Source organism: Haemaphysalis longicornis, unplaced genomic scaffold (genome assembly GCF_048455015.1).
Source record: "Haemaphysalis longicornis isolate Haplotype H1 unplaced genomic scaffold, Haemaphysalis longicornis Haplotype H1 scaffold_3, whole genome shotgun sequence".
NCBI classification, from domain to species: domain Eukaryota; kingdom Metazoa; phylum Arthropoda; class Arachnida; order Ixodida; family Ixodidae; genus Haemaphysalis; species Haemaphysalis longicornis.
The window spans coordinates 194360938-194380556 of record NW_027526335.1 but is presented as its reverse complement, the minus strand read 5'-3'; the positions used below and the strand labels follow the sequence as shown (position 1 = coordinate 194380556).

At 46.4% G+C, this 19619-nt stretch overlaps 1 protein-coding gene across 1 annotated transcript in view; it reads left to right on the top strand.

The window, feature by feature from the left end:
- The window catches only part of LOC144175920 (cell adhesion molecule Dscam1-like), a 474324-nt gene that overhangs the window by 306314 nt on the left and 148391 nt on the right, over nucleotides 1–19619 (top strand). The window contains exon 5 of the mRNA XM_077704992.1: nucleotides 10130–10285. Coding sequence (XP_077561118.1) covers nucleotides 10130–10285 — 156 coding nt within the window. The remainder of the gene's footprint in view (nucleotides 1–10129; nucleotides 10286–19619) is intronic.

Genomic DNA, 19619 nt, shown 5'->3' with positions numbered 1-19619 from the left:
CCGATTGTTGTTTTAATGACCGGTTGAAAAGAACCAACGTCAACTGACAATATTTTGTCCATTATAAATTCCTGATGAATTGATTTTGGTGGAAATGCGCACCCACAAGAACTGCCTGGTTCCTAACGGGTAAAATGTTCTTAGAAAGAATATGTTTTCATGCGTTACCAGGGCAGTGGCTACAAGTAATGGTTCGTATAGTTTGGTTCTGAGCATGATGCATGCGCTAGCCGGGAGCTACAAGGCCGGGAGGTACAAGGGAGGTACAACAGTTCCCCATTATAAAATACCATAAGAAGTTTGACCACGCATAGACGCGGGATAATACGTACCGATACTTTTTATACCGGCGAAATGTATAATTCATTTATGACGCTTAATGCACGTGCTGGTTTAAGTTATGTGGACTATCTTTATAAACATTTACATTGGTCTCAATTTTTGCCCCAAAATAACTTTGGTGTGGTGAACAGCAGGGAACATATCCCCGCTAAGTCAACTGAAGGAAAATGCAGAATTTTCTGCCGGGGTAGGGGGGGGGGGGCAGAAATTATGAAAGGTACGTTTGTAAGCTTAACTCGACACATATTTCGACATCAGCTCGGAAGTTGCATGCCAGTTTATAACACTCAATGATGCTTCGGCGGACACAATTGCGGCGTCACCGTCGTTAGACAGCTTCTAAGAAGGGTTAATGCATTTTATCAGATAACTTCGTTAGCGTTTACCTCAACCTTCGAGATGTGACGTTGTAATCTCTTACCCACAATCCAATAAGCATGGCGGTGCTTCGCAGTAACCTAAATTTCAATTTTAAGGTTACCTATTGCTAAACCTAAACACCGGACGTTATGGGTGACGTTACACATTCAGGGCCGACACTGTTAACCGTTTCCACTGAAAATGCCGTAGTTCTGGTTGTGTGGCGGGCACTGGCTGACGTAGTAAGACCTAAAAGTGCAACGTTCGGCTAAGCGGGGACTAAGACTGCCGTTGCTGCTACTAGCAAATCGATACATACCGACCTATAGCACATATCCGCAATGGTCTATTAGACAGCGCTTTATGAGCTTAGCGCATGCTCGTGGATGCATCAGGCAATCAATTGAAATATGGAGGCAAAAAACTGGGCGTAAGTTCTACAAGGGCCGACCACAATAAATCTGTACCGTACTGTGGAACTTGTGCGCAGATTTTGGAGTCCAACGAAGTGTTAAACCCACATAGTAACACAGTAGATGCTATTCCACAACGCTTTTGACGTTTATTTTGTTCTGCATTCGCGCGATATCCCGGCGTTGCGTCAGGCAAACCGTTCACCATTTTTGTTTTGCGAAAAAGAGTGGTGGTGCTAGAAAAATAGTATTACGCGGTGCAACGCTCCCGGCAAATTAGGCAAGAGTCTGTTTGCGCAACCCCAGACCATACTTCGTCGAAGTTTAGTTTTGGCCGACTGCATGCCTGGGAGGGATATACGTTGTGGAGCGCTGGGAAGCCAACCATATGGAAAGGAGTTACCCGCAGAGTTCGTAAATTTTTGTCCAGACAGGGACAACATTAGCGCTTCTGCTTAGTAACAGACATTGTTGAACACGAGTGGCAGTTAATGTCGTACACGCAATGCCGAATTTTCAAGAATGGGACGGGTGATATACTGCTGTTTGACTGAGCTAAATTAATGCATGGGTTGTAATCGAAGAAACTCGCGCAGGTGTAACGGGGTTTAAAACATGTTCCTCACTGAACGGAGACTCCGCTTTCTGGTTCCAGCTTCTTCAAATTTATGCGCGTTGTGGTGCTGCAATTCACGTTTAAGGAACACTGTTTTTTTGGTTGCCTGCGTCTTTCTATTACCCTCGAAGGATGCGTATGGAGCCTAAGAAAAACCCATCTAGTTAAGGAAGCTCGCTGCTGAGCACGAGGTCGCGGGTTCGATTCCCGGCCGCGGCGGCCGCTTTTCTGATGGAGGCGAAAAGCAAAAACGCCTGTGTGTACGAGATTTCGGCGCACGATAAAGATCCCCAGGTGGTCAAAATTAATCCGGAGCCCTCCACTACGGCGCGCCTCATCGCCTGCATTGCGTCGGCGCGTTAAACCCCACAATCAATCAATCTAGTTAAGGAAGCCAACCTAAACAAACGGATGCCTGGGAATATTCTGAACGGGGGAATTGCCGAGCAAGCAAACTTCGTCTTGCGCGCTAGACAATGCGAACCAAAAAAGTGCCGAGTAAGCAAGAAAGACGCGGCTGCGCGTCTGTTGCTAGGCGGTATCACGTATGTTGATGCCTTGTTCGGCCTTGCGCGCTTATCTAAGTTTTCCTACTCTGAGTTCACTGCGCACTCCTTTAAACGCAATGTTGCCTTGATAGTGCACACCCTTTCCTCTCATATTTGCAGATACAGTAGAATCTCCATGAACGGAATTCGCTTAAACGGACTTTCCGCTTAAATGGAACAGTAGCCCGTAAGTTGGTTGGGTTTGTATTCAGATAACGTAAAAGAACTCTCGGTACTCGAAACTAAATTTCCGCGTCACCGTGTAAACGGAACCAGAAAAGGAACTTCTTGTGAAACCCTTTGGCATGACAATCACCTTTTGACAGTTCCGGCTGTTTAGTGGCTTTTTTTTCCTCCATGTTTTTTTAGCCTGGTTGGCCTCGTAAGCCTCGTCTCCTTAGTGGTCAGCCGTGTTAGCGCAACGAATGCGCCAGCGCCGCCATTCTTGATCCAGTCGTTCGGTCTCGTTTCAAGGCGCCTAGGTTACAGGGCTCAGTTCGTGCCGCCTCTTTCGTGCCATCGCGGTGCTATTCGCGGTTCATTACCGCGTTGACGTCGTCTAAACTCGGTGGCTCGTAAGCACTCGCGAAGTTGAGGCCTCGAGCCTCCATGAAGATGCAGCTGCAAGAACTCAAACGAAAATAATTGATGCATTTTGTAGTGGGCAGCAACTCATTGTTGCAAATCAATTTTGTGAACACTGCGTCTGAACCTCTTGTAGTTTTCTTGCTTTCTCAAAAACTATCAGCTACACTCACCTTATAGTGCCTAGAGTTCCATTAAATGGTATTAAAGGTGTGTACGCACATGAATTTGCACTTTCACACATCTATTTCAGTAAAAAGAACTCCTGTTGAACGGACCTAATTTTTTCAGTCCCTAGAAGTTCTGCTTATTGAGAGTCTACTTACTTAGCGCAGAGGCGAAAATGATCGAATTTTGTAGTCCCTAGGTTCTGCGAACTGAACCCGAGCCCGGCTTGTCACCGAACCGCAATCATAAAGTGTTGGCGGTGATACTGTTTGAGCAAGCAGTGTAATTCGAGGCTCATTGTAAAATATTGTTTGACATGCTGTAACCACAAGACGCGGAAGAGAAAAATATCATGGCTAATAACTATTGCCTTAGATTGAAACTGCATAGCAAACATAAAACTATTACCTGAACGTATCGGCCCAAAACACACGTGGTCGATAAAAAGAACATGCTTGTCGAAGACCTTTTAGAGATGGCATCGGGGATCGCTGCTAAATATACACTTAGGTGACCTATATTTTTCCTCACAAAATAGAGGGAAACAACTTTATTTTGTTGTGAGAAACAACCCCTGACCTTCACTCAATCTACAGATATTTCTTGAACGAAGAAATAATTATCGTATGCTCTAGAAACTCACGCCGGTTTTGTGTTCACTCCCTTCCTGGCGTCCTCGCCAGCTCACGCTGAAAGTTCATTTTCTTATTAACACGAAAGTGTTTTATTCCCGGACACACGAAAATTTCGCTGACGTCATATCCGTCACGGACGTGACGTCAGTGCAATGAAGCAAGTGGTCTCTAGAGGATGCACGCCTGCACACAGGGTCTTTTTGCGGGGAAGCAACCTTCAGTACCAAAGAGTAGGTTATATTTAGGGTTGTTCTTTTTCGGGTTTTATATTTTAACAAGAATGTGTTTTAAGCCGGGATACCCCAAGATTTCACTGACGTCATATCCGTCACGGAAATGACGCCAGCACACCTTTACCGAAGGGACAGGCCAGCGGGACTTCGGTCGCCAAGCACACCTACAAGACAGCCGTCGACCCGCAAATTATGCTCAGCTGCAGATTTCGCTGCACGTTTCACTTTCGTGTTTTACTGATTCCTATGACAGAGGAATCAACTACATTACACAGCTTGCTCAGTGAAAGTTCTCTTGGCATTTTCTTGAATTCTTAAAATTTCTAAACATTCACGAATGCCTTAAGACCGTATAAGGAGTTGTAGAAAAATTGCGATGAAACGACATTCTGACGCCACATCTGCTAGAGCATCGGCCACCGAAAACAAATAACTGGGAAGGGGATTTCTTTGCGAGTATTCTATAGGTAGACTGATTGAAGTACCATTAGAAAGCAAGAAGATTATTAACAGCTACGGGATACGCTGACACGCCGGCGGTCCGTAATAATGTAATTCGAAATGAACTTGAAAAATACACCCGAATACACCGGCTGGCCAGCAATGTTATAATTACACGCAGAATTCCGATTAAGCATCGAATGGCAAACCTGTAATCCCGTTTCCCTACAGCATTTTTTCGAGCGGAAAATGTGTTAAAAATTCCGAGGTAGGCTCGGAACTTTCAAGGATGTGAATGCGAAAGTTTATTTGAACCCTCTGTTGATCTGTTTTTTTGACTATGCTCAATTTTGCGGCTGTGCCCATCAACACTTGACCAACCCCCTTCGACCACCACCCTTCGAAGCTCGTTCGCCCAGCTGGACATCGCCAGAAATCTCCTGTTTGCTCCAATCGGTACTATGTTGATCACAGTTAGGGTGAACACGGGATCGCGTGTCATTGCGTGCGCGGGAGCCGCCTGTCGGCGTTACGGGTAACTTCGCACGCATGCGCAGTTCGTTTGCAACGAGGCTGTGTGATGCGCGTGTAAAGTTACCGGGAACGCCGGCAGGCGGTTCCCGCGCACGGAATGACACGCGCTCCCGTGCTCACCCTAACTGTGACCAAGATTGTACCTTCACTCCTCAGCGTGGCTCTTACTGCACGTGTGAAAGCGGCCTACCGTCCTCCGGCGCGGCCCTCCGTCGCCCTTTTAACAGCGGAGATGTTTAATCTTTAGTTTAATATGTGCCCGGCGTCGCTTAAAACGCAGCGCAGCAAAGTTTAGAGGAGTAAAATGGTAGGCTATGAAGTGTGAGGGGAACTGGCGAGGAGAGAAGGAGCCGACGAGCAAGTGTGGAGAGTGCGCGTCGTGGCGCAGTAGTCAACCGGGGATAAGCTCTCACGTGCAGGTGTTCTCCTAGTTGAGACAGACCGCGTGCGATCGGTTGTATTCAGTGTCCGATCTACCGATAAGATGGACAGACCTGAGAAAAGACCAGTTAAAGCTAGTGAAGACCACCACCTCCTCTGTTTCCTCAGTCTTCGCATCTCGATTGCGAAGGTGGACGCATTTGTTTTTTCAGTGACGTCTGCCGGCCCGCTTCCGACCATGCGTTTTCCTTTGCCGGCTCGCGATCGCAGGCTTAAACTGCTAACTTGTGCGCCTCACGATGAGCTGTTCCTCACTAGGCGCATGCGTGAAACATAAGGACCTTGGTTTCCCCCAAGAAAATGCCCCCTTCAGAGCCAATTCCCCGCTTTACCTTCAAAGCACGCCACCTTCGTTTTCATAAATGAAAACCGCCAAACCATGACATGACACACTGCATCACCATCAGTGTTTAGAGGTTGGACGACTGTGTGAGACAGTAAACTCGTGAAATAAAGCACGCAAATTTCGGGTGATAAAAAGTGTGTATTGTCTTGGGAGAACAGCGTTGTGAAAATGCCAAAGAATGTAAAATTGCGCAGCTTTCACGCATTTACGTGCCTTGAGGCCGGCGACAAGATCTGTCCCGTTGTTGGGAGCTGCTGTCCCGTAAGGTCTGGTATACTGCAATCGCCAAATCGATTTTTCCAGATTTCCTGGGCACACGCGAAAGTCTCCTCTAGATGATGTAGGCGGAAAAACATTGACTGTGCTAGAGTGAAGCACCTCAGTGCGAAAGAAAAACACAAACCTCTTTCTTCGATACCGACAAGCTTTAACATAAGATGGCGTTTTACCCCCCCAATAATGGTCTCTCAACTTGGAAACACGAAAGCAAAATTACGCATCGTTGGACGGGCAGGGAGTCGTTATGGAATTAACGGATATCCATTGCATTGGATTCAGTATGCCAGAAAAAAAAAGCAGTGCCTCCCTGATAAAATTTTCATGAACAGACGAGAGCCCAATTTCCTTTATTATGTAGCGACTCATCCATCATAAATGTGGAAAAACATTTTGGCGAAGCAATCGCTATCCTGCGCTCAAATGGTCAGGAAGTGAGCGGTCGAAGTGTTTACGCAAAATAGGTTCGAACTTGGATATAAGAACGCAACATCAGGGGAATGAAGTTTGAATTGGAAGCTGTTGTGCGGCACTGTAGCGACGTGAAGGATATTCTCAACGCGGGTAGCGTGACACGAGGAAGTAAATATTGAGCGTTTAGCACCAGCAAAGTACGGTAGTGTAGTCATGTGGCTTCAGCGTAAAGAAAATGCTCCAGAAAATGATTCGAAAGCGATTGGCCTATCGTAAATAGTGATTACCGTTTCAGAAAAACACGTGATTGTATATTCAAATTTAAATTTCGCTCTTCGCGTCGAAGCTAGACCACATCTGGGAGGCATGCCAGTGTGGAGTACCGGAAAATTTAGGCTTGTTTGGCTTCCATGCCGTGAGAGCAATTCGTTTGCAGGAGGCCATTTTGGCTCCACTTTTCCCTAAAACAACAGTCGTCTTTGCAAGAATGCAGCACGCAGATCGTGCTCACAGGTAGTACGTGTTATCCTCTTAGCCACCGCGGTGGGAAGATCAGTTAAAGTGTGTCTACATTTCTAAGTTCTTGTAAGAGTTATGAAATCGGAGTAGTCAGATTCAAAGTCAAATTCAAATTTATTTTTTCATTCAACATAATACATTGTCGATGGACTCCCTGGGAAGAAAACTGTTGATACAGCTTGACGGGGCCAGGAAGCCAAATTGGCAGCTCAATGACGACTGTACAATGCGATTAAAACGAGGGATACAGCATGACCGTACCTTTGAGAAGGCCGATAAACATCACAAAAAATTACAAACAATAAAATACTTCTATAGCGAGCTTGAACGCATTGGTTCAGCGTCACAATATCATGTACAGGTAAATGAACAGATCAGACAATCCACGCATATTTACACACCAATATAGCAGACGGAATTCAAGAACAATCATTTCTGACAAACGCATCACGTACGGAAGCACGTGTTAGTGTTCCATAATTGCCGCTAATTCTGTGCAATTTATTTAACATGCTTGGAATGTTGTATGCCAATGACTGCAAAAGGTAATTGGTTCGTGGGCGTGGAACGAGCCATTGTCCCAAGCCACGAGTTGCATAAGAGCTCATTCGTAGATCTAGACCGCATAATTGTGTTAAAAATTCCTTATATTTATCACTTGCAAAGTGTAACTGATATAGCAGACGGTCCTGTGTACAAAATAAGAAAATGTGTTACCTTAACTTTCAAACCTCCTCCAACCACAGCGTACGGAAGCTATTAAGCAACAGGTGAAGAAACCGGACAATATTGTGTGCAAAACTCGAGTATCGCTAGTTATCAGCATTATGTCTTCCTGCACATGTGTACTGATGTTTAGTAGCCGTGAGATTTGTGTTTCCCGTTCTTTTCAAGCATCTGCAGGTTATTTCGTGTTGCTGAACTCGCAGGAGTATTACGAGTACAAAATTACATTTTCGACAATTTCTCTACGTTTTCGATCTGGCGTGTAGTGTTTGAACGCATGTGGAATCGTTTGTTTACTGTTATCATCGCTGCCCCCTTTCTAGTAGAAACGTTATGATGCGATAATCTTGACAAAAAGACAATGTCATCACCGCATACGGAATGCCTGTCTACAATACGGTGCAGTAACTTATTAAGACAAGTATTAAGAAACAAAATATCTAGTATACCCATTGGTTCATTGGTACACCTTGCCATTTCCTCGTAATATCTGTAGTAGTTCGTAAATGACTGCTGACGACAAGCTTCTTGTGACGACACCAGCATGTACATGCCCAGCATAGCTGAGAAAGGGCTTCAAATAGGGGCGTATGTCTTTGTTTCCTAACATGCAGTAGTTTTCTTATGTTTCATTGAATTCGCATGACTGTCTCGATCGCATACAGGGATTTTGTTTTTTGGAGTGACTCAAATCCACCGTAACAGAATTCGAGAGGCCAACGAAACTTTATTACGCGACCTAAATGCAACGCTGTCAATGCTATTTTGGGATATGTTTTACATGCCAGCTGGGGCAGTTTACGCTTACAAGTAATTAAAAATGAATTAGTCGAATAAATAGTTTTAGATTTAAATTGATTAAAAACTAATACCTTAAATAATTAATTTATCGTGCCTGGCAGTCCGAACTATCAGGCGGGCACTCACAAGGAGGCAGCCGTGTTGGTTATGTGACGTAAACGAATCGGGAAAATGGATTCGGCTGATTTTGATCCGTGCAATAACAGGTCTGGCTCACGTTCGATGCGAAATGCGATCCGCGTAAACGTTGCCCGGGCGTTATCTGACGTATGCTGTTCAGTTCTATTTTATTGGTCAAGTTGCTCTTGTCACTACACCTTCATCTGATTTAGTTTCCGTTTCTGGTATTCGTTCATTTCGAAAAAAAGCTCTACTTATGTAGCGCAACCTCCCAGCACACCAACAGTTTCAATAAAATTTTGTTCGCTAATTTGACGCCTACTGAGAACCATGATTTGTCCACCTTTTCACCTCCTCAAAGTTCTTTTTTCCCATTATCTTACAGAAATCAGGTCATTTTTATCGCCATTTATTTCACTCCTGTCAGAAGCAAAGCAAAAAAAGCAGTTGTTTTGCTCTTCAGTGTTGCTAACTACAGTCTGTAGGGCTCTTTTATTGTGAAATAGGTTATCACAATGACCATTTCTAAACCCTATGGAGGCTTGCGAAAGTTTTCTCACAGAACGCAGCGACTGCTCTACCACAAGGCGTTCCCTAGTGAAGAGGAGCTGAAGTTTTTAGTGTGTTTATCTCGAATTCTCACATATACCGCATTTTATGCCGTTTTGCGAGCACGGCAAGAGATAAATATCACATCAGCAACCACGCCCTGGGCCTCCTGTGCGTGCCATAGGAACGCATTGGAAGGAACTGAAGCAAAGAAGTATTGCTCGGCATTCACCTTCTCGAAAGGGTACAATAATTCGGTTCTCGATAAATAAAAGTCGCTTTATTGGAATTTTGGGTTTATTGAAAGTGATGTGCTGGTCCCGGCAATTTTGCATGCAATCCTGTTCAGGACACCACTCGATAATTCGAAGCCAAAAACTCTCACATCACTTATTTGGATGTACTTCCGAATAAACAGCATTGAGGCGACCGTCCTTTCTCGAAAAAAATTCAAAAATTTTCAGGCACAAAAATAGCGCCGAGTTGTGTGCTAACGTCGGCGCCATCGCAACTCAGGCAGCGCGCAGTTTATAAAGCGGCGGGCCGGTTGAGCCTCGCGCCAGCCTATGCATTTCTCTCTTTTCAGGTTCTCAACCTTTTGTTGTTGTTTGGCACAGCATTGTGAGAGCAGTCCGGAGTGTACACTCCAAGCTTTAATTTTAGGGACAAGTCTCGACTATCTTAGCAACACGTGACGTACCCTCGACTTCGCGACGAAAGTCGAGATTCTGAACGGAGTCAAGAAGGGAGACATGTCGCGGACCTAAAACAATGCTTGATTAGGCTTTGTTTGATTTAAATTAAGGTTAATTCGAAGTTTTTTGGCGGCCCCGTGGACTTCGTATTAACAGGAGTCGATGGAATATGGTTGAAATGCATCCGAACATTCGTTGAGATACAGCGTTATACATTTTGCCTCTGAGGGCGTGTTAGACCTAGTTGTGGTCTGGAGAGTATCAGTGGTTCTCCGGTACTTAACTCAATCAAAATATTCTGTGACACGACGCGTCTATAACTTTGGAAACGGACTTTTTTATCTTTCCACACTTTCTCTCCCTTTAGGCCTGGACAGCCGATACCTGATGCTCCCAACCGGCGAGCTCATTGTTCGTGACGTCAAGAGCCCCGACACATTTCGGTCCTATCGGTGCCAGGTGCACAACGTCCTGACCGGTGAAAGTGACCTAAGCAGCAGTTCCGGCAAGATCATCATAACAGGTGAGTCGGTATTTCATTTCAATTTTAGCCGTTGGAGAAAGCCAAGTACCGCCTCGTAATGGGAAATATGTCGGACGCAAATGCTAAGTACGTTGCCCACCAGTCAAGGTATTCAACATTATTTGCTTTGAGTAAAACTAATGGCCGATTCCTGACACCACATTTTGACGGTTGAAGCCTTGGGCCAGTTTTCTAACACTGACCGCGGCAATTCACAAAAAGGTTTTATACGTTTGCTGACAGCTCTTAGATAGCTGCGTCAGGCAGTGAATGTGAGCATATTTTAAACAAATAGAGCGTACACTAAAATGTCTGGCACGGTGCAGTAGGCGTGTATGCCGATACATTTTTCCTCCCCAGCTCTCTCACTGAACACCGAGCGCTCAAAAACGAGGTAAAATCACTGCAGACACATGCTGTTTCGCCGAGAGCAAAACTTCCACGCGGGTGAGTCCGTTAAAATTACTTAGCAGAACTAGAAATAGTTCTTCGTTGCCTTACGTTACTGGCCACATATTTTAGCATGATAGTGTCTATTGCTCTTTCACCGGGTTACGTAGCGTACTAAACTTCAAACTGTGCTAAAAAAAGCCTATGCTTCCAATATTACCTGTGCAAGAAGATTCTGCATGACACTGAATAACTCTGAAGTAACACTTTCTTAAGGAACTGCGATAACCGGAAAATTGTACGTGTAAAAACTTGAGACACTGCAAAATGGCGCCACCGACAAATTTTGTCACACGCAATATTTTCTGCCACAAAAATGGCATGCTGGCTAACAGGCAACAACATAAATTTTAGGAAGTTTGTTTTCTAGGTATTCCAGTCCAGCGGCAGGTTTTTTATCGAATTCATGGCGCCACAACTGAAAATGGTGGCAGCTGTACAGGGTAATAGTTTCGCATACTTTGGAAATGCTACCTATTTCTTTTGTACATCCTCGGTGCTTGAGTTATTCGTTTTCACTGCAACAATGCTAGCACCGCCAAGACCACCTAGTTGGTCGCTCCTAAGGCGAACAGCAACGTAACGGTGCTGTTTGCGGGAGATAGGACAGTCTGGTGTAATTTCTTAAGCTTTAATTTATATTTTTGATCGGTATGTGCTTGCAGGAGGTGCATCGCGTATTGAATCAGATGTAAAGCTACCGTAATCTGCGTGATCCATAGCGGTGAAGCGCCTGGAAATCATTCTTCTCGGTGAATTGCAAGTTTGGTACTGAAGGTTTGCAAAAAGGCTTAAATTACCAGTCGTGTCTAGCAGAGATCTTTGGTACCTCGGCGGAGTTTCAAGTGGTGCTACATTCGTTTTCGTCCAGCTATGTTTAAATGCCATCGACTTAGCATGTAACATTTATTTCTGCTTCAAGTTTGGATGGTTGAGTCGAGAAATCCCGTTATGCCACCATGGTTAACAACGTAGTAACCAGCACCTCTCAAGTATTTCCGGTACTTCTGCCTTTTGAGGTGCACCTTTGGTATTGTGGGATTGTGTAGAAGTGTCGGCGCAAAAACCAACCAAGACCTGTGCTCGGATCATTCGCAGGCCTTGTTAGTGAGCTGGAGCTGAGGTAATAGGTACAAAGGGTCACTCCACTTCCAATTATAGTAAAATAATGGTACTGTCATCAAAACTGGTTGTTACTCATCAAGAGCGGATATTGTTTGCAACAGACACTCTAGAAGCTCCTACACCGCAGAAAGCACTTTGGAACGGTTGGATCCCTCCCGTGTTAAAAGCCACACTCACCACTTGCTGTAGCGAACTGTATGACTTCTACGCGAAGTGATCATTTAAAAATTAGACGTTAGTGTGCGCACGGTAGCCGATCTTCATTCGCCACGTAGCCTACTTACTGAAACGTTCCGTATGTACGGAATTATGGGAATATGAAATTCGTGCGGAGCATAGCGTACCAAGATGTAACTAAAGCACACACTCTAGGAGAATTAGATTATTTCTCGCAATTAGAACGTTTGACATAGCTTTTGTGTTTCTCTCCTCAATAAAAGCCCAAATCAGTCTCTGTAAGTTTTCTGTATACCCCGTACATACGGGATTTATACTGACACATTTTAGGCCGTTCTTGCAACCTGATAACAAAAAAGCGGTGCTCAATTTTGCGTAAAGCTTTGCACTGTTGTAAAACCATGTGTGTCTGAAAAACATCGCTCATTTTAAAGAATCCTTCTCTCATGCTAGGTGCGAACTCCGTATCACCGAAATTACGTATATACGGAAAGTTTCAGCAGGGCTGTATCTGGATAGATTCGTTCGGAGTAGCTGAAGCACGTGCGAACATTTAGAAATTGCGGGATAACCGTACGGCATGACGATAATAATTACTGATAATCCTGGCAGACCTTGTTCGGATGAGTGATCCGACAGGCCTAATCACCTCGCGCCGTTCTTTGGCTAGCTTCAAAATACTTCATATCAGAACCTTCAAACCCACCGCGCTGGCTCAGTGGCTAAGGCATTGCGCTGCTGAGCATAAGGTCGCGGGTTCAATTCCCGGCCGCGCCGGCCGCTTTTCTGACGGAGGCGAAAAGCAAAAACGCCCGTGTGTACGAGATTTCGGCACACGTAAAGATCCTCAGGTGGTCGAAATTAATCCCGAGCCCTCCACTACGGCGCGCCTCATCGCCTTAGTTGCGTCGGTCCGTTAAGCCATACAATCAATCAAATCAAAGAACCTTCAAACTGCTACGGAATCTATGAACGAAGCTCAGAAGTTGCACCAGATACGCGATAACTTGTGAGATCGTGCATAATTTAAGGCGTCCTGTGCAATACCATTCTCTTAAAATAAAGCGAACTAGATAATAGTAACGTAAGATCCAACTCCCTACCAAAGTTTGTGAGCACTTGCCCTACCATCAACATTAGGTCTTGCCGTATTTACTGTAGGATAGACAGCACGCGCACTATTTTTATTCAATGCTCAAAAACTAACAGAAATGGTATGATACGTCGAGATTTAAACATTAGGACACTTTATTTTGATGATTTAGAAGAATATAGTGCCAGGAAAGATTAAGCAGCCTGTTTGGTAAGATTCAAACATTGTTTACGTTCATACGCAGCTTTTATAAACGTTCGGATAACGTACCCTGGATTCGGGGCCTAAGTCTTCCGTTCACGCTGCGTAAACGACTACAATGCCTACAGTTCACCCACCATGTATAGATGCCTGAAAACACATCTTAGGCATACTGAGCTCAAACACCGCTCTACCTCCCGCTCGAGTGCGCAGCACAGCGTCGAACACCTGTGGAACCGAAAGCTACGCACAGTCGCTCAATACGGGTTCGCTCGGTTCTCGTTACGTATGCCCTCGGGGCACATGATTATATCAGCCATGCGGTGCTTCGTTTGAGTTATTAGGCAGAATCCACATGGCCTACCCCATCGCTGCATCTGCTGTATTTATATGAATATTGTCTGTTTGTTCCTGAAACCACCAAAAACTCGCTGATTCCGCCGAGCGGTATCGCTGCGTACTGCCCGTCTCCTTTTGAACTATAATTTAGGAGTAATTTACGACTAAGCGAATACGCTGCTATATAAAACTGCACCGCAACTTCTGAGCTTGAGTCCCGAAATGAGGTTACGCATAGACAGTAATCTAGCAAAGTTTTTTGTAGTGTTGTTTTAGAAAGACTGGCTTTAAAACCGGCAATAATTAAACAACCACGTTGATGAGGAAGTCTTTTGTAGAAAGGGCACCCAGCGCCGTTGACGACGCCGGTTATTTTAATCATTCATCTATAGTTAGGAAAATTTATCTACTTTATGCCACAGTTCAAAATATTCCATGGAAGAGCTTGTTATCGAAATGACAAATGTATTACCTTTGCCACGCTAGAATGCGCCCCATTTCACATACCGCCCGACGAATGTGGTTCTTCAGGCACTGCCCTTAAAAAACACGAGAAGATAATGACAGTTTTTTCAAAATATGGGCGTAAGAAATTAGATTTAATGGTGTTGGGTAGGCCTTATTGGCAAGAAATACCAATACAGTGATGGATCACTACTGGTTTCACACTTTAATGATTTAGCAAAACATCAAGTCGTATTTCTTACCTGGGTAAACAAAAGATTTAAATGTCGCTGACAGACCTTCATGCGGATGATTAATCGAACGGATATTTTTTAATAAGAATAAGACTACTTTGTGCCCACTCAACGTTAGCATGAGGCTTAGAGAAACGATACAATGCTATGCTAGCGCACTGTAGCCTGCGTATTCAAAATGGAAGAGAAGGCCAAGCATGCATAATGTATCTATATAAGTTATATAGGTAGGAAAGAATAGAAAGGCTATGTGACTTACCATCCCATTTCCCTCATTAAAACCTATGACGTATTGCGGGTAACTGTGCGATTTGATGCGACCGGCTGGGGCAAACGCAAGTTAGGGGAGCTTATAAGCTTGCAGAACACGTGATTTGCGCTTACATTTATTGCATATTGGACAGCGGAGCTGCACGAGCTCGAGATTGGTTTGGTGGGGACAGGAAAAAAAAACGGAGAAAAAAGACGCGCGCCGTGCCTTCTGGCGGAGAGGGCGAGCGAGGAATCAGTGCTCCTCGGCAAAGAGAGGAGAGCACGCGCTAGCCTCCCGGTTTAGCCTCCAAACAAGGCTCAACTCTATACGGCCTTAGCTTCTACCAGCGTCGAGAGCTAGCTGCGCAGCCTTGCTCAACAGCTGCTGAAATTCAAGCTATTGCCGATTCGATCATGCGGCAAACCCACTCAACTGACCAAATTGCCATCCGCACGGATAGTGAAGGAGCCTTCCGAGAATTCGCAACTAACTTCTTATCTGTGCACATTCATCGCTAGCTGACGTGCTACATGGCGGCCCAGAATCACTTGCATGTCTTTCTAGAATGTGTCCCTGGACACCATGGGGAATTGTAAAGAATGAAAGGGCTCATGCCCTTGCTCGTGCGAATCGAAACCCGAGCGGCCCTCAAGCCGGGCCCCAGGACTACACCCCTAAAGAAGAAATCGACACCGATCGCAAGTCTCTGAGGCAACAGCTGAAGGACCTTCGCAGTTCCCACCGCAATCATCCTCATACCACTTCTGATCTCACACGCCGCGAAGTGAAGTCACTTACATACGCCAGGCTCAGACTCTCTCCCTCCCTTGTGACCTAATTCTTCACTATATAATTACCCGAGATCGCACGCCCAACCGCCAGGTGTGTGGTGACAATCCCGACGTCAAACACACTTAAGCGGGATTCACACGACGGAGAAACCCTCTCACGGAGGCGGACGGATATGTGACGTCAGCAGCACGTGACCGGATTATCCGGCCTGGCGGCGCATCCACACGTGCGGAGCTACGCGGAGTGACTAGCAGACGACAGCGCCGAGGAACAGGTTCCATTCCCCGCTGAGGGCCACCGCCGTCGAGCGAAAACATGCGGAGGCATTTTCTTTCGTGGAGCCACCGCGGGCTATCCCCACCGAGGGGCGGAGCCTAAAACCGGTCACGTGAGCGGGTCCCGCGGGCCAAAAAGAGAGGGTTTCTCCGTCGTGTGAGTCCCGCTTTACTGGACTTGTCCCGCTTTACTGAAGCGATCACCTCACCTTCTTCCTCTGCACCTTTCACCATCCCACATTCCATACTCATGGGAAAGTTGGGCCGCTCCTCCGCCTGATCTTCGCCCCATCCTTTGGCCTCGCCTCACCTGGCCCATTGCCCACGTGCGGGGCCCTGCACCTGCGGAATACACGCCTGAACGCATTCCAGACCCACCAGAACCCCATTCTCGGCAGACCGGACATGGGCCAGTTTAAATAAATTTTGATCTGTCTCTCTCTCAACTCTATACTCGGAGAACGCGCGGCATAAAAAGAGGTCCACGGGCGCGATAACAGAGATGGAGTGGCGCAGCTGCCGGGTGCGCATGTGCTCAAAAAATAACATCGCCCAGCGTGACACAACTTAGCAAAGCATACCAAAATCTACCAAAATTTAGCAAATCCGGAAGAACCTAGGTCTATACTCAGCTACGCTGTTTGTCTGACCTTGCACCACTAGTGCAAACGGCTCAAAATGTTTTAGCAGTAGGAATGGTGGGGTTGACAACGGAAGTTACGAACGCACACTAAAGCATACAAGCACCTGTCCGTACGGAGCGCACTATGCTTTTTATAGCTACGCAGCAGGCCGGTGCTTCGGGGTTCTCTCACACGAGACTGGCGAATTGGACAAAGCGACATTGCCCTACGTGACCCTGTTAGCGCGCATACTTAATGTTTTCCGAAACGATAACTGACAAGCGTAACAGAACAGAGCCAGGTGCGAATTCCGTCTAAACCAAAGCAAGTGCGGGCAGTGGGCCTCAGAGATATTGCGGCGCCAGTTACAGAATGGACAGGAAACCAAGCAGCAAAAGACGTTTCGTTGTCCACTCCAGCCCCGGTCAAGATACTTCACATCTGTTTCAAATACCTCAAACGATTCCGCTGGAGGCCTAAACTTTCGTTTTAAATTGTGTCATTTTTCAGTGAATAAAGCAAAGTTTGCATCCAGAAAACCGCTATAACACACGTAATGTTTCAAAATAAACAAACTTGTTTTTCTGTTTATGGCATTGTAAGGAAGCCGAGCTTTTCTAAGGACGTTTAAAAGATTTGGCGTTTTCTACGCAAAGGTCTCGAGACAAATTATGAGTAATAATTGAGACCATATATTGGCAGCGAGTGATTCTGCAGAGTCTGCGTCGGCTTTGTTAAGACCATTCTGTCTCTCCCCCCGATTATGGCAGACCTGATGTGATCGGCATGATCCAGCGAGTTTGTTTTGGGAACTCGGATTTTTGATAAGTCATTGCCCCATTTTTGCATGTTAAGAAGATTTTTGTAAATTCACTTTGGTCATCGACAGATTTAATATCACGGAAAAAATATAACATTTTTTAAACCTAATTTGTACAGATGAGGTTAAATACGCACTTTAACATTTATGTGTCAAAAACCTTAATAGCGTGGCACCATTACCTCAAGGCGCGCTTGATGTTACGTGAAGAGGGCGGGAATATTGTCATTATTCACAAGAAACTGGTCACGGTTAGACGCGCAGTCAGCAATACAGTAACAAAAAGCCCCGGAAGGCCAGAAGGCTTACGTTTTATGGTCGATTCGTAATAGGGGACTTAGTCCACTGTCTTACAAATATCTAAAAAAACTTGTCATTTTACTGGTTGATGTGGAGGCCAACACAAATGAGTGAATTGTATTCAATTCTGTCACTGTCGAATATCCTTTACCTGAGAGTCGCACACGTGCTCAAAATCTGTCGAGAGAAGTTCTAAACGAAAATATTTAGAATCTTAGGGGCATTAACATGTCCAAACACTATGATATTGTCACGAAGACAAGGACGATGCAGTTGTCTTGAATGAGAAACACGTTTATTGGAGCGAACTTGTGCTCCCCTAACAACTCAAAAGAATACACAGGCGGAGAAGCAGCGGTCAACAAAGTGACTTGCACAGGCGAGTGTCGTCGAATCGAATGCTCCGGCGTCAGCACTGCAGACTTTTTATCTTTTGGCGCGCGTGGTTCTCGAAACGTCGATTCGCATACAAAACATAGTAGATCCAAGAAGATTATTCTGGGCTGTTCCCGTTAGATCGGAATGCTCTCCCTATCACAACAGATAACACATGCGGCACAGAAAGAAAGAATGGAACACGCGCTTCCCTTGGCGCAGAGATAACACAGACCGGCGCAGCCGGGCGGTAAAAGCAAAACACAAATAAACAAACCCAATGTATGGTTCGCGCAATTACCCCCCCTCTAAGAGTGCATCGACCAGATGCTAACATAAGCGACAGTCAGAACAAATGAAAATAAAAGTTCGTCATCGTCCGTAGAAAGGTTTTAAGCGAACCACGTGGCGACTTCAGGCCGCGTGCGTTGTCGTGATGTGCCGGAGTCACCATCGGGGATCACTTCGTAGGTAAGTTGGCCAACACGTCGTAGAATCTGGTAGGGTCCGAAATACCGTCGCAGGAGCTTCTCACTGAGTCCGCGTCGTCGGATGGGAGTCAAAACCCACACACGATCCCCTGGTTGGTACTCGGCGTCTCGGCGTCGGAGGTTGTAGCGGCCCGCATCCACCAGCTGCTGGTCCGTTATACGAACTCGAGCGAGCTGGCGGGCCTCCTCCGCACGTTGAAGATACCCGTGGACGTCGGCGTTGAGGTCGTCGTCTTCTACGTGCCGAAGGATGGCGTCGAGCATCGTAGTCGGCCTTCTACCGTAGACAAGCTCGAACTGCGTCAGCTGCGTCGTCTCCTCGATACCCGTGCAAACGGGACATACGGGAGAGAGAGAGAGAATAACTTTATTTCTGACGAGGCTCAGTCCTAGCGAGTGTCCCTCAGGTGAGGGAGGCGCGCCAGGTAATCCTGAGCCCTAGTGGCGGTCAGGAGCTGTAGGTCGGGCGAGGAGCTCCCGGTCACCTCCAGCCAGGTAGTGGGAGGGTTGGGTAAATGGAGCGGGGGTAAAAAGGGGTATTCCCAAATGGCGTGTGGCGTGGTATCTCGAGCGCCACATGCCGGGCAGTTTGGGCGGGGATATAATGTGGGATAGATGTGGTGGAGGACTTGTCTGGTGGGGAGGGAATGAGTCTGTAATTGTCGCCATCATCTGCCCAAGGGTGAAGGAAGAGACGTGTGAGGGGGCGGTAGTTCTAGCCGCTCTAGGCGGTAGTGTGTGGCAATGTCACTAAAAGTAAGCAGGGGTTCGCGAGCGTTTCGTGCGCCGTGCTGTGAGACGTCCACGTCTGGTGCTCGGTAAATGAGTCCTCGAGCGGCCAGGTGGGCCGTTTCCGCACCGCCAAAGCCCACGTGGCCGGGGGTCCAGTGCAGGATTGTGATTTGTTGGGAGGAGGGCGGGATAGGAGAATTTGGCGAGCAGGGAAGGAGATGTGTCCCCGCGCGAAATTTCGTACGGCCGTCTTAGAATCGGAGAATATGTGAGATGGGGGTGATTGGTGTGTTATGGCCAGAGCTATTGCCGCTTCCTCGGCCTCGTGGGGGTGGGCTGTGCGGATGGTGGCTGCCGCTGCTGGGATCGGTCTGTCTTCTGTGATAATAGCAGCCGCAAAAGCAGGTCGGTGTCTATATTCCGCGGCGTCTACGTAAATGGAGTCAAGAGATGGGGGGAATAGGCGTAAGTGTGCCAAGGCGCGGGCCCTTCATCGGGCTGCGTGGTGGTTAGGATGCATGTGACGGGGAAGGGGGAGGATTTCGAGGTTTTCGCGGTGCGATAGGGTTAGGGGGTGAAGGTGGGCGGGG